At 41.2% G+C, this 15,744-nt stretch overlaps 1 protein-coding gene and 1 long non-coding RNA gene across 3 annotated transcripts; one reads left to right on the top strand and one right to left on the bottom strand.

Moving 5' to 3' along the window:
- Nucleotides 1-542: 542 nt before the first annotated feature.
- On the bottom strand, nucleotides 543-3,855 carry LOC106603561 (non-histone chromosomal protein HMG-14). Its single transcript, XM_014197413.2, has 6 exons — nucleotides 3,579-3,855; nucleotides 2,237-2,263; nucleotides 2,026-2,055; nucleotides 1,901-1,936; nucleotides 1,695-1,802; nucleotides 543-1,523 (listed from the first exon to the last, which is right to left on the bottom strand). Exons 1-6 carry the CDS (start codon nucleotides 3,594-3,596, stop codon nucleotides 1,476-1,478), a joined length of 267 nt encoding a protein of 88 aa, XP_014052888.1. The 5' UTR covers nucleotides 3,597-3,855; the 3' UTR covers nucleotides 543-1,475.
- A 146-nt stretch (nucleotides 3,856-4,001) lies between these two features.
- LOC106603562 (uncharacterized) lies at nucleotides 4,002-15,484 on the top strand. 2 transcript variants are annotated; one of them, XR_001328440.2, is made up of 4 exons: nucleotides 4,002-4,322; nucleotides 9,782-9,810; nucleotides 10,033-10,148; nucleotides 15,386-15,484. It is a non-coding gene; the product is annotated as an uncharacterized lncRNA (long non-coding RNA). The 2 variants fall into 2 exon arrangements; XR_006769643.1 differs by having other exon boundaries at nucleotides 9,772-9,810; nucleotides 15,386-15,465.
- The last annotated feature ends 260 nt before the right edge of the window (nucleotides 15,485-15,744 follow it).

The following is a 15,744-nucleotide window of genomic DNA, read 5'->3' on the forward strand; positions in this document are numbered from 1 at the left end:
TACCAAAAAGAAGGCTGCACCATTAGAATGCACTTTTGGTTGGGCCCAATAACATTTTTGGTGATGAAATGTTGTGAAACGCTAATATTCCACTATTTCTGTAGATATGACATTTTCTGACATTACAATGCAAAGATATTACATACAGCTCCTTTAATGTATTTGTTCTGTGTCTGAGCTCCCTCACAGTGAGTGTCTTCTGGTTTTTATTTTTTCAATTTGTGTCCAATTAAGACCTAAACAACAAGGTGAGAGGAGTTATTACTAATCAGCCACCTCAATTGATCAATTAAGTAAAAGGGTGGAGTGAAAACAATGTGCCCATGGAATGAGTCTGACAGGAGTCTAATAACCAAATAATGTTTTTTTTTTTTTCATGTCAAGGACAGATACTAGCTGTTGCCATGTCAATCTCAGAACTGGTATTATGTAGCTACTACATTACATATTTGTGGTCAGAACTAGCATCTAAAATAAGTTAGTTTTTACATGATTATTTGGATTCACACATGGTCTATTTCCATCACACAGAGAAAAAACAATTACAACCAAATTTTTATTGGTTTGTTTATACCAATCATTACACAGATACATCTATAAACAAAGGATAAAAGAACTGTACACTTGTACTTGATACCTAAACCCCACATGAATATTGCTACTGCTGGTTTGTGTATTTGACAGCTCAAATGGATGTACAGTTTCTCAGCATCCAAGGAACCATAATCGTCAGTATATTTCACACTTATGTACGTCTTTAGCTTGGCTAAGAACACAATTCCATTTTTACCATACTCACAATGTACCATTACACACTGCATATAGAAAGTTGAAAACCCCTTTTAATAGCAGCTATACAAATTTATTGCAATGCTATCACAGAACAGAGACAACCAATTACACCCAATGCACAGGCCTGATAGGGAGGAACTCCAGTACTAGGGAATAGGTTTATTAAGCAGAATGGTAAAGAAAAACAATGAGTACAAGAGTTATATGGAACACAGCTTAAACATACTAAAATGTTTTCCTCATTATAAACAATAAAACAATGTGTTCCCCCTTGAGTTAATTCATCCCCACCACACAATGCAGGTTACATATAACGTCCCTCATATAGCCTATGGAATGTTAGTCTCTCAGACAAGCTCTCTGTTGATTTGACCGGATCCTGTAAACGACGTGCTTGCATGTTCTTGGTGTAGTAACCTGTCCCATTCCCACCCCTCCCCCCATATCGAAAATAAAAACCGTTGACATTTACAATGACCGTAATTGTTCCAGAGATGTAAAAACATGGGATGCAATGAAATCCCCATCTCCAATTGTATTTTTTATTTCATAAAAAAATGTGTTTCTACAATCAAACTACTAAAAAACCTGCATTTAGAAAATAGTCGATAAAAATATACCCCTGAATTGTACAAGAAAAAGAGGTACAGGGAGCACTGATAAAAGATGTGGTTTGAGAGATGTTATTCGGCCGCCTCTTCCTCCTCTTTCTGTTCAGGTTCTTCTGGTGCCTAAAATTAAAACATAACGGAATAAAACAGTTGGCAATAGTTGAGAGAACTTATTTATAATTGACATTCATTATCTTATGTTTAAAACATTATACGGTCATAAACTATCAATTTGATTTGTTTTTCCTGTCCTTATAAGACAAAATCCTACATATCCCAGCAGCCCCTTACCTCTTCCTCAGCTTTGGCTTCTCCATTCTCTGCGGGCACCTCCTTCTCCTCAGGCTCGGTCTTCTTCACCTCTTTAGCCTTCTTGGGCTTAGGTGCTGCCTTCTCCTTCTGTAAATAAATATGTTTAATGGGATAAGACACCGTAAGTCCTTAAATGCAATTAATTTACTATTAAATGTACATTTGAAATGTCTGCACTTCCTCACCTTTGGCTTGGGCTCTGCCTTTGCAATTGCAGGTTTCTGCAATGAAAGATTTGTGATTCTTAGCTGAAATTCTGTTTTTGGGTGCATCTTTAATTAAAGTGTCAATAATGGTGTGTAATACTCACATTTACCAATCTCTCAGATCTCCTCTTAGGCTGAAATATTTCAAAAGAAAATACCAATTATTTACTCATAAAATGGGAGCAACGTTTGACATGTTGCTGCTGACCCCTGGTGGCAGAACAATGGAATTGTATTTGAACATTTAAATTCTTACAACCAGCGATCACCTTGATTAAATACACATTATATTTAAGTAAGATGTTTATCACTCACCTCTGCTGCCTCAACATCGGCGTTTGCCTATAATAATAATAAAATGTTAGTGACAGCTCAGCAGGGCAACCGTGTTAGGTGGGTTTTACTGGGGGAGGGGCAGTTTAAATGCCAAGAGTATTAGGGGAATTATGTAATCCAAAAAAGGCGTAGGGAGGTAAGGAAAAGCATTGCAGCGTGTTATGGTCACAGTCTCGATATAACTGCTTATTTTTTCCACTTACGTCACCCACGAACTACCTAATAAACGGATAATAGTGTCAACTTGCTCAGATCATGGTCCATTGCCTATGACTATACCATGTTGTCTGTAATCTCTACGGAGAGGGGAATACCGACTCCGCCTACTCCCGACGCATTCATTCACTCGTGATGAATGGGATTTGCCAGGCACCATGACTGTGCTCGCTACTCCGACCAGACAGTCTACTATGCGTTCCCGCCATTCATTCGAATTTCAAACTCCGAGATCCTCAGCGATTCTCCAAATGGTTACAGAATCTACTAGAATCCCCAGCAACAAGAGCGCCTCTGTGATGTCGACGAATCGCCATTGCATAACCCAGAATTGGCTAGAGCCAACAAAAGGGCACACGTTAATGTAATTAAACCAAGTATTTTAACGATGCAGCATGTTACATTAGCGCACTTTAACGTATTTTACCTTGCGTAACTATGAACTTTTATATTGCAAAGTAAGAAAAACGTCGTCAGTGTTCGCCTTGCTCACAAGGGCAGCCATGACACAAGTCTTCGTGCCCTTTTCAAAGCGCCCTAGAAGCAGTCCTCTGCATGTGCATACCGCCCACCGTGCGTTGAGCATTATATTCTACCAACAATTAAGCTATTCTAATTATGCAGCATTTTAATACGTGTAAATGCAATGTAATCTAAATTTTATGTGCAATAGACTTTGCCTAGTAAAAAAAAAAATCGGTGTCACCAACTTTATTTCTGCAGAATCGCCATCTTACGACGTAGCTAGCGACCTACACCTCTTTGTCCTTTTATAGGTTAATGTATTTGTAAACAACCACCATGAAGACGTGACAAAACCCCAATTTGAAATTGATCTGATAGAGTAAATATTACGCACAAAACATGTAACCAGTCCTATTTTTCGAAGACTAAAATCACAGCGTGAAAAAGTAGAAAACCCGCCACTTCCCAAATCAAAACAGACCGATACATTTTAAACTCCTGACTGAACACAGCAGTGCAACAATGTTGCAGCGGAGCGGAACAAAACATGGATATGAGGCTACATTTTATATGCAAAAATAAATGCATTTGTTTTATCTATCAAAGGATATATACAACCAATAAAACATATTCCACTTACTTTGCTCCTTTTAGGCATGGCTGTTTTGCGTATTTGTTCAAATAAAGAGGGAACTGTTCCAAAACGGAGCAAGAAAAATACTGTATGTTGGTATAAGATTCAAACACTACGTTCTATTACAGCTTAGCAAACCTTAATGTTCCATTGGAACAAAAACTAGCTCAAACCGGATTGGATTCTCCCCCTCCCTCCCTATTGAATTCATTATAGCGTCAATCGGACGGACAAGCTACTCTCCGCCCCTGGTAGCCATTGATTGGCTTTAGGAGCCGTCAACACATTTTCAAATCATAGCGAGATACCTGTGTGGATAATTTTACATGGCAATCAGATCTATATGTATTTGTCTTTAGATGAGCAGTCATCAGGGGTAACCATGACACATTTTTGTTTTTCTCCTCTCCATATCGTTTTGCCCATATACCTTTTTTTGGCAAAAGGTTAAAACTGCAAGCTCCACATATGGATAGTCCCTAAACTTACACACAGTACCCCTTATTATCAGAATAAGAGGCTACCAACAATGCATTATCTTGATACAGGTATTTTACGAAAATAAAGACAACAGTCCAACTTCACTAGGCAAAAATATTCAGTAAAAATACCCTGTACCGGGTAGAAAGAGAGGGGTGTGTGCTTCCCTAGCGACGGCTATTGTAAATAATCAAAGGAAAATGGCGACCGGGTAGGTCTGGTTGCTACTGCAACCTTGTCAAAAGGTTGTTACCGTCAATTTCCTCCTATGTGAGTATATAATTCAAGCGGTAACGTTTACAAATTGTAGCCCAGTTTTACCGGTAAAGCTGTGTTCAAACTCTGAAGTTGTGTCGACATGTTTCTCTGTAATAGTCTAGCACAGGGACATAATGTTCGTTCTCCTACTGGGAGAGATTGACAAAGACCCGCAAACATTTAATGGCTGGTGATGGTGACTCAGAGTTTATCTCCCTCTCCAAAACTGTCATCTGTTCTTCAACCTTATGACTATATCCTTCCTGACTCCTTTTAGCACCATAAGCGTTGCAGGCTAAAGAGTAAGACATCTCCGCGATATAAGGGTAAATGCCACATTTTGGAATATATAAAAACGTCATTGATTTTACCGAGTTACAGTTCATATGAGAAAATCTGTCAATTGAATTAATTTCATTAGGCCCAAATCTATGGATTTCACATGATTGGGAATACAGATATATGCATCTGTTGGTCACAGATACCCCCCCCAAAACAAAAAAACAATGGGCCTCAGGATCTTGTTAGAGGTATTTTTGTGCATTCAAATTGCCATTGATAAAATGCAATTGTGTTCATTGTCTGTAATTTATGCCTGCCCATACCATGGGGCACTCTGTTCAAAACGTTGACATCAGCAAACTGCTCGCCCACACGGCGCCGTACATATGGTCTGCGGTTGTGAGGCCGGTTGGACGTAATGCCAAATTCTCTAATACGATGTTGTGGTAGGCTTATGGTAGAGAAATTAGCATTTAATTTTCTGGCAACAGCACTGGTGGACATTCCTGCAGTCAGCATGCCAATTTCACACTCCATCAACACTTGAGACATCTGTGGTGTTGTGTGACAAAACTGCACATTTTAGAGTGTCCTTTTATTGTCCCCAGCCCAAGGCGCACCTGTGTAATGATCGTGCAGTTGAATGAACTTCTTGATATGCCACACCTGTCAGGTGGATGAATTGTCTTGGCAAAGGAGAAATGCTCACTAACAGGGATGTAAACAAATTTGTGCATTTTAAAGAAATAAGCTTTTTGTGCATATGGAAAATGTCTGGGATCTTTTATTTCAACTCATGAACATGGGACCAACACTTTACATGTTGTGTTTATATTTTTGTTCAGTGTTGTACACAGAAATCTGGTAAACGACATCACATGTGGAATGGATGGGCAAGCAGTATGCTGTGTATATCTCATGGGTTAAGTGCTATGACAAAGTGATGTTAATCCAAGGGAGTTTTCCCCATAAGTATAATTTAAATCTTCTCAGATCCACAAACACCAAATCCTGTGTTGACCACAGTAGCCAATAGAATACTGTCCATGTATGTTGCCATTAAATCATTAACAGGAGACGACGCTGGGCCAATTGTGCGCCGCCCTATGGGACAACCAATCACGCCCGGTTATGATACAGCCTGGAATCGAACAAGGGTCTGTAGTGACGCCTCTAGGACTGAGATGCAGTGCCTTAGACCGCTGTGCCACTCGTGACCCCAATCTGCCATGGATTGGTGCTAATTCCTTTATTTTGTGCTAGCAACCTGCAGCTTGATAACATAATGCCCTGTGATGATACCTTACTGCACAGTTCACTGTTTGGGCAAGGCCAGAATGGCATTTTCATTTATCAGTATCCCTGATTTCCAATGTTTTCTCAATGGGAGTCATACGTTGACAGTCGGCAGAGATGACGCGTTCATATCCATACAATTTCCACAGACAGAAAGTTCAGATGTGTTTAACTTTTGAGGGGCCGATGGATACGCAACCATCCGTTTAGAAAAGAGAGCATTTTATACAGCTAGGACAGTATACCATATACTAGGGTATTTGGAAATAGCCACTGGATGTTTTTTCAATACCGTTAACTATTTATTTTAAGTTCAGCTACTTATTAGTTAAATACCTGCATTCAACTTGAGCAAAAGGTTAGGAGATAAAGCAGATTGCGTTTTTCATTTTGAGTTTACCATAGTTCCCTAGAACAGTTGAGCCAGTCATGTTTGTAAATAGCACAAAGTGGGAGCAGGTCCAACTGTGTATTGACAGGGGTCCTGTTTTATACTGAAAGTCAATTGTTATTTTTGCTTCAATAGAGTGATCAGGGACCTGCAACTATAGTTTTCCTTCACAGAAAATACATTCATTTTCAACGGATGACAACAGAAGTGCAACTCTATTTGGCTGGCATCCACACAAGTAGGCTAAATTAGCTTACAATGAAAAGGCAAGGTATTTTTTGCAAAAACTATGCATGACCATACTTCTGTTTATAATAGAGCCAGCTACATTTCATAACATTTTTCTCAAAGTTAATCTTGCATTTTTCTCAGAGAAAAGTAGGCTCGGCTACACAGAAAAGTACCAGAGAAAATTAGCTACACATAAGTCAGAGTGCTGTCTGCTGACAGAATGCTGTTTGTGAATTCTGGAGAGGTGCAACTGAAACACCAAATGAGTCTGATGCTGAATAGAAATTTAAATAAGAAGCATTTCAGATCTGTGTTTACAAAACACAGCAAGATATTTCTTATGCTTTTTCTTTTTTTCCTGCGTGAAAACTAATTGTTCTGCATTAACGCGTACCCTACGTTTAACTTATGACTTATCTAAGTGGCTGAATTAATAACGTGACTGGACTTTATGCCATGTTTGAGAAGTCAAAGACATTTTCAATGCGTTATCTGTACAGCTGCCACTGCTATCTTTTTGATATTCTTCAGTTTTTTTTTCTCCTCTCCGTTCTCGGCTGTGTACTTCTCCCCCATCTTCTCTGAGCAGAGCAGGCAGGCAGGCCCGTTGCCCTAGCGACTCCAGACTCCACACAGACACAGCGTGTACACATGCTGCTCCAGAGCCAGTACTCTTCCATTTGCACAATGTCTCTCATTCACTTCTAAATGTCCAAACTCACCAAAAATTATATTTGGTTGCTACTACTTCCTACCTACAGTACATTTGGAAATTATTCAGATCCCTTCCCTTTTTCCACATTTTGTTATGTTACAGCCTTATTCTAAAATGGATGAAATATTTTTTTCCCTCATCAATCTACACACTAGCCCATAATGAGAAAGTGAAAACATTTAGATTTTTTATTTTTTTGCAAATGTATTGAAAATTAAAAACGGATACCTTATTTACATAGGTATTCAGACCCTTTGCTATGAGACTCAATTGAGCTCAGGCACATCATGTTTCCATTGATCATCCTTGAGATGTTCCTACAACTGGATTGGAGTCCACTTGTGGTAAATTCAATTGATTGGACATGATTTGGAAAGGCACACACCTGTCTATATATAAGGTCCCACAGTTGAGAGTGCATGTCAGACCAAAAACCAAGCCATGAGGTTGAAGGAATTGTCCGTAGAGCTCCCAGACAGGATTGTGTTGAGGCACAGATCTGGGGAAGTGTACCAAAACATTTCTGCAGCTTTAAAGATCCCCAAGAACACAGTGGCCTCCATCATTCTTAAAAGGAAGAAGTTTGGAACCACCAAGACACTTCCTAGAGCTGGCCGCCCAGCCAAACTGAGCAATCGGAGGGCCTTAATCAGGGGGTTGACCAAGAACCCGATGGTCACTCTGACAGAGCTCCAGAGTTCCTCTATGGAGATGGGAGAACCTTCAAGAAGGACAACCATCTCTGCATCATTCCACCAATCAGGCCAGATGGAAGCTACTCCTCAGTAAAAGGCACATGACAGCCTGCTTGGAGTTTGCCAAAGGGCACCTAAAGGACTCAGACCATGAGAAACAAGATTCTCTGGTCTGATGAAACCAAGATTGAACTCTTTAGCCTGAATGCCAAGTGTCACGTCCGGAGGAAACCTGGCACCATCCCTATGGTGAAGCATGGTGGTGGCAGCATCGTGCTGTGGGGATGTTTTTCAGTGGCATGGGGCTGGGAGACTAGTCAGGATTGAGGGAAAGATGAACGGAGCAAAGTACGGAGAGATCCTTGATGACAACCTGCTCCAGAGCGCTCAGTAGTGCATTTGAAAGTATTTAGACTCCTTGATTTTGTTACATTACAGCCTCATTCTAAAATGTATGATATTGTTTTTTTCCTCTCATCAGTCTACACACAATACCCAATAATGACAAAGCAAGACCAGGTTTTTTTATTTTGGATAGCTGGCCGCTAGACTAACTTACCAATCAAATTGTTTTTGCTGACATGGGCTAATTGAGTGACTCAGTGAATGACATAACGAGGAAAAACTGCTGATGTGTAAAAGTCTTGCTTGCTTCCCTCTCCTAATTGTATTATTATTTTTTCGTTTTGGTTAGTTGATCTGCGGGCCTAGAAACGGGCCACCAGTTGCCCATCTCTGTTCTAAAGATGTCACAACAAAAAGCCTCATAAAACAAATATTTGTTTTATATCTCAAGTACACATACAAGTATGCATTCTTCCCTTAACTTCTAGAGATTTTTGTCAAATTAAATGTAGCCTATAGAATATTTACCATTAAAAACACTTCGTATAATGACACATGGTGGAGGTATGGCCTTGATAATATCACCAATTTTTCCTTCCTTTCTCTTAGCTGTTTTAGTAGGCGGGGAAACTACTGCACAATTTGCTCCATCTTTCTATAGGGGACTCGGTACATGTATGTTAAAAAGGATGTGGGGAATAAAAATAAGAAAAAAACAAAGGGTTGGGAGTGGTGGGCAGGAGGGTTTCAGATAAGCACTATGAGTGTTCATTTGGGAGGCCTCTGTCACAGCTGCAGCCTGTTGCCATCGGCCTTCTCTTGCCCTCTCTCCATTTTCTCATTTTCCCGCTCGATCTCTTAAGTCCTTGACAGTAACAGAGGAAGGAAAGGGGCTCCCTTTCAAGAACGTGCCATTTAGCAGCACACCACTTCTACAGACCAGTGGTGACCAAATACGGGACCATTATTTTGTCAGAATGGAACTAATATATACTTGTAGATACTATACCCCATACAGATTTATTTTAAGGGAAGAATGTGCTGAATATTTCTGTTTTCACTGGAGTCAAAGATAATTCTGCCACTCTATCATTTCAAATGTGAAACCCAAGCACAATGGCACAGTGAAATAATTTAATGGAAAAGTTTTCATATCTTTAACCCTAAAGATGGCGCCCTTAAATTAATTGTGATGCAGTAAATGCAGCGATCAGTATGAATACATGGAGGGTTTTAAATTAGAAATCTCTCATAATCCTCAGGATAGAGCTTGAGGTGGATGAAGGAAGGTAAAGGTGACCTTGACGTGAGACACTTCCTGTGGCTTGACCAAAGCTTCTTTGAGGGGCAACACTTCTGCTGACGTCTCCACCCCTTCTAACCAGCTGTCGTACAGTCTCACCTGTTGGCCTTACAGTTCCACTGTGATACATTGTCTCTGTGTCAGAAACCACACTCTGTTATCAGTTTGTTGCCTGAAGTTTGTATTTTTCTCTCTTCCCCCAGTTCATTCCAGAAATGTTCAGCAGGCCACAGTCAAGTAAGGTAAGCGATGTAAACCTGAGATATATGGAGTATAAACTCCTAAAATATATATAATTAAAATTCATTGGTATATTTTCATAGTAGCTAGGCTTATTTCACAATCTTGCAATAGGAAACTATACAAATATTTAATAGATGTGGGACTATGGATGATGACGGACAGATGCACAGTCCAATGGGAGCAAGTGGCAGAGAGTGATGTCCTCCCTCTGTCTCTCCCAGGCCGTGCTGATGATGTCTCTGATCTGGAAGTACTATGCTGACCCAGTGACGGTTCTGCCCAGTAAGTGGCTTTTCTCCTCTAGAGCGAATGGTGGCCTTCCCATCTGGAGTAGCAGGTAAGCCAGATTACAGTGCCTGCCCTGAGAGGGGCTCTTAACACCAGGCGGGTTGCATCACCAATGGCTCCCTATGTCGTGCGCTATTGTATTAATGCTCTTCCAGGGCTCCAGACTGTGACCATATAGTTGTATTTTGTTACCCTTTGACTTGGCTTTGCAAGTTACATTTTTTGTTGGTCACACTGGTGCGAGCTGTACATTCTACCTGGCCACCTCACTCAAAACGTCTTGTTTCTTTTGCTCATAAAACCATTATTTGGCCTAACAGTGAAGTGCATGATTCCTGTAATGAAAGTGTCTGCCCTGCTGCTGTGCCTGGTTCACACTTTTACAATCGAGATATATGATATGGCTTTGAAATACGGAGCTGTGCGTTGGCCATTACGAGTGCACTATGCCTCATTGAGTAGTAGGTTTGAACTTGGTAGGAAATCAATTGTGATCAATGCATTGAACTCATTAAAACATGTATACATTTTCCCAAGTGTACAATAAGACATTTACAGAATTTTTTTAATTTCACCTTTATTTAACCTCTTTTAACCAGGTAGGCCAGTTGAGAACAAGTTTTCATTTACAACTGTGACCTGGCCAAGACAAAGCAAAGCAGTGCGACAAAAACAACAACACAGAGTTACACATAAACAAATGCACAGTCAATAACACAATAGAAAAAATATATTTACAGTGTGTGCAAATGTAGTAAGATTAGGGAGGTAAGGAAAAGGAAATAAATAGGCCATAGTGTCAAAATCATTACAATTTAGCATTAACACTGGAGTGATAGATGTGCAGATGATGATGTGCTAGTAGAGATACTGAGGTGCAAAAATAAATAACAGTATGGGGATGAGGTAGTTGGGTGGGCTATTTAGATGGGCTGTGTACAGGTGCAGTGAACGGTAAGCTGCTCTGACAGCTGATGCTTAAAGTTAGTGAGGGAGATGTAAGTCTCCAGCTTCAGTGATTTTTGCAATTCGTTCCAGTCATTGGCAGCAGAAAACTGGAAGAAAAGACGGCCAAAGGAGGTGTTGGCTTTGGGGATGACCAGTGAACTATACCTGCTGGAGCAGGTGCTACTGGTGGGTGTTGCTATGGTGACCAGTGAGCTGAGATAAGGCGGGGCTTTACCTAGCAAAGATGGTGGTTATGATATCTTTTAGGACCTTGAGCGAGGCTGAGGTGCAACCATGATCAGATTGGAAACCAGATTGCATAGTGGAGAAGGTACGGTGGAATTTGAAATGGTTGATAATCTGTTTGTTAACTTGGCTTTCGAAGACTTTAGAAAGGCAGGGCAGGATAGATATAGGTTTGTAACAGTTTGGGTCTAGAGTGTCTCCCTTTTTAAAGAGGGGATGACAGTGGCAGCCTAGCTGATTTGTAGGGGTACAGATTTGATCTCTGAAGATAAATGGGGGGCAATTAATTCACATATGGTGTCCAGGGCACAGCGGAGGGCTGAGGAGGGTCTATAACAAGCGGCAACATTGAGAGACTTATTTCTGGAAAGGTGGATTTTTAAAAGTACTGTTTGGGCACAGACCTGGATAGCATGACAGAACTCTGCAGAACATCTCTGCAGTAGATTGCAACTCTGCCCCCTTTGGCAGTTCTATCTTGGCGGAAAATGTTGTAGTTGGGGATGGAAATGTCAGAATTTTTGGTTGCCTTCCTAAGCCAGGATTCAGACACGGCTAGGACATCAGTGTTGGCGGAGTGTGCTAAAGCAGTGAATAAAACAAACTGGGGAAGGAGGCTTCTGACATGCATGAAACCAAGGCTTTTACGGTTACAGAAGTCAACAAATGATAGCGCCTGGGGAATGGTATTGGGGGCTAAAGGGCCTGGGTTAACCTCTACATCACCAGAGGACAGAGGAGGAGTAGGAAAAGGGTACGGCTAAAGGCTATAAGAACTGGTCATCTAGTGCGTGGTAGAATAGATTCAGGGCATAATGTACAGACCAGGGTATGGTAGGATGTGAGTACAGTGGAGGTAAACCTAGGCATTGAGTGACGATGAGAGAGGATTCGTCTCTGGGGGCACCAGTTAAGCCAGGTGAGGTCTCCGCATGTGTGGGGGTTGGGACAAAAGAGCTATCTAAGGCATGTGGAGTGGGACAGGGCTCTTCAGGGAAATAAAACAATAAGAACTAGCCTAAACAGCAGTAGACAAGGCATATTGACATTAGAGAGAGGTATAAAGCAATCACAGGTGTTGATCGGGAGAGTTAAAACAACAACGGGCTAAATGGCGATGAATGGGCAGTGCGGGTCAGTTAGATACATACAGGACCTGAGTTTGAGGCTGGGGCCGACAGATAAACAAAATTAGGTGCCGTGTTATTGAAACAGGCTGGGGGGGCATCAGCTGTGTTGCCGAGTGATCATAGGGTCCAATGAGCAGCAATAGGTGAGTCAGGGAGCCGTTCGGTAGTCACTACTACGCTAGGCGAGCGGGAGACACGACATTAACAGAATGCATCAATGATTCGTATTTCCTGCACCTCTCTAAATAGGCAATGACACAGGAATGCCCCTGTCTCGTCTGTTTGTGTGTCTGTGTGTACTGCGCATATGTCTACCACTGTTGCCGTTGATAACAGTCTTCTGGTAGATGGAGAAAGGCTTTCCCAAAAACCTTCTAATTTACTAGAAAGTAGTTTTTTCCTGATTATTTGCATCAATCCATTGGATATTTGTTTAGCAAACTACCATCACATGTGCACTGCAAAACAACAGCCTATTGCTAGTTGCCACTTGAATTAAAGGGTAATGACACACCAAAATCAAAATTTCTTATCTTTTTCCAGACCTAATAAATGGTCTGGGAACTTAAAACATCAAGTTGTGTTTTTCTACAAAAAAGTGAGATAAAAATCCTGGAACTGTAACAATCGGACCAAGATGCAGCGTGGTTAGTGCTCATCATGAAATGTATTTACTGAGAACACTTTAGACAAAATAACAAACAACCAACAGTTCCGTCAGGTGCAAAACACTAAACAGAAATAACTACACACAAAAACCCAAAGCAAAACAGGCTGCCTAAGTATGGCTCCCAATCAGCGACAACGATGTACAGCTGTCCCTGATTGAGAGCCATACCAGGCCAAAACAAAGAAATACAAAAACATAGAAAAAAGGACATAGAATGCCCACCCTAGTCACACCCTGGCCTAACCAAAATAGAGAATAAAACCCTCTCTATGGCCAGGGCGTGACAGGAACAAAACCAAGTAAGTTTAGTTTGGAATAAAACAAAACAGATTTTGGCCAAAAATGTAACCATTTTTATGGGGCCCTAGAGTACCCACTTCATGAGGTGGTGAATTAGTGCCAATTTAATTAGGCCTACAGTACCTTAGTTTGGACACGCATACTAATTCCAGGGTTTTTCTTTATTTTTACTTTTTTCTACATTGTAGAATAATAGTGAAGACATCAAAACTATGAAATAACACATATGGAATCATGTAGTAACCAAAAAAGTGTTGAACAAGTCAAAATATATTTTATATTTGAGATTCTTCAAAGTAGTCACCCTTTGCCTTGATGACAGCTTTGCACACTTTTGGCATTCTCTGAACCAGCATTTATATTAACAGGTGTGCCTTATTAAAAGTTAATTTGTGAAATGTATTTCCTTTTGAGCCAATCAGTCGTGTTGTGACAAGGTAGGGGTGGTATACAGAAGATAGCCCTATTTGGTAAAAGACCAAGTCCAAATTATGGCAAGAACAGCTCAAAGCGTGAAGGTCAGTCAATCTGAAAAATTTGAAGAACTTTGAAAGTTTCTTTAAGTGCAGTCACAAAAACCATCAAGCACTATGATAGGAAGATGGCACCGATAGAGATGGCAGCTTCGCTTCTAGTCCTTAGAAAACTGTGCAGTATTTTGTTTTTTTATGTATTATTTCTTACATTGTTTACAGATTCCTTACAGATTCCGTTTTAGGACCACTATTGTTTTCACTATATATTTTACCTCTTGGGGATGTCATTCGAAAACATAATGTTAAATTTCACTGCTATGCGGATGACACACAGCTGTACATTTCAATGAAACATGGTGAAGCCCCAAAATTGCCCTCGCTAGAAGCCTGTGTTTCAGACATAAGGAAGTGGATGGCTGCAAACTTTCTACTTTTAAACTCGGACAAAACAGAGATGCTTGTTCTAGGTCCCAAGAAACAGAGATCTTCTGTTGAATCTGACAATTAATCTTGATGGTTGTACAGTCGTCTCAAATAAAACTGTGAAGAACCTCGGCGTTACTCTGGACCCTGATCTCTCTTTTGAAGAACATATTAAGACTGTTTCAAGGGCAGCTTTTTTCCATCTACGTAACATTGCAAAAATCAGAAACTTTCTGTCCACAAATGATGCAGAAAAATTAATCAATGCTTTTGTTACTTCTAGCTTGGACTACTGCAATTCTCTACTTTCCGGCTACCCGGATAAAGCACTAAATAAACTTCCGTTAGTGCTAAATACGGCTGCTAGAATCCTGACTAGAACAAAAAAATGTGATCATATTACTCCAGTGCTAGCCTCCCTACACTGGCTTCCTGTTAAGGCAAGGGCTGATTTCAAGGTTTTACTGCTAACCTACAAAGCATTACATGGGCTTGCTCCTACCTATCTTTCCGATTTGGACCTGCCGTACATACCTACACGTACGCTACGGTCACAAGACGATTTCTAATTGTCTAATTTTCCCTAGAATTTCTAAGCAAACAGCGGGAGGCAGGGCTCCCTGCCTCTAACCCTATTACAGGGGCTGAGTCACTGGCTTATTGGTGTGCTTCCATGCCGTCCCTAGGAGGGGTACGTCACTTGAGTGGGTTGAGTCACTGACGTGGTCTTCCTGTTTGGGTTGGCGCCCCCCCTTGGGTTGTGCCGTGGCGGAGATCTTTGTGGGCTATACTCGGCCTTGTCTCAGGATGGTAAGTTGGTGGTTAAAGATATCCCTCTAGTGGTGTGGGGGCTGTGCTTTGGGTGGGGTTATATCCTTCCTGTTTGGCCCTGTCCAGGGGTATCGTCGGATGGGGCCACAGTGTCTCCTGACCCCTCCTGTCTCAGCCTCCAGTATTTATGCTGCAGTAGTTTATGTGTCGGGGGGCTAGGGTCAGTCTGTTATATCTGGAGTATTTCTCCTGTCTTATCCGGTGTCCTGTGTGAATTTAAGTGTGCGCTCTCTAATTCTTTCTTTCTTTCTCTCTCTCGGAGGACCTGAGCCCTAGGACCATGCCTCAGGACTACCTGACATGATGACTCCTTGCTGTCCCCAGTCCACCTGGCCGTGCTGCTGCTCCAGTTTCAACTGTTCTGCCTGCGGCTATGGAACCCTGACCTGTTCACCGGACGTGCAACCTGTCCCAGACCTGCTGTTTTCAACTCTCTAGAGACAGCAGGAGCGGTAGAGATACTCTCAATGATTGGCTATGAAAAGCCAACTGACATTTACCCTTGAGGTGCTGACTTGTTGCACCCTCGACAACTGTGATTATTATTATTTGACCATGCTGGTCATTTATGAACATTTGAACATCTTGGCCATGTTCTGTTATAATCTCCACCCGGCACAG

This window comes from Salmo salar, chromosome ssa04, assembly GCF_905237065.1.
Source record: "Salmo salar chromosome ssa04, Ssal_v3.1, whole genome shotgun sequence".
In the NCBI taxonomy this organism is placed as follows: domain Eukaryota; kingdom Metazoa; phylum Chordata; class Actinopteri; order Salmoniformes; family Salmonidae; genus Salmo; species Salmo salar.

Coding starts and splice junctions, on each gene's coding strand:
- LOC106603561 (XM_014197413.2), bottom strand. Junction 2,056..2,236: donor CCGATGTTGAGGCAGCAGAG/GTGAGTGATAAA, acceptor GAAATATTTCAG/CCTAAGAGGAGATCTGAGAG. Junction 1,937..2,025: donor GATCTGAGAGATTGGTAAAT/GTGAGTATTACA, acceptor CTTTCATTGCAG/AAACCTGCAATTGCAAAGGC.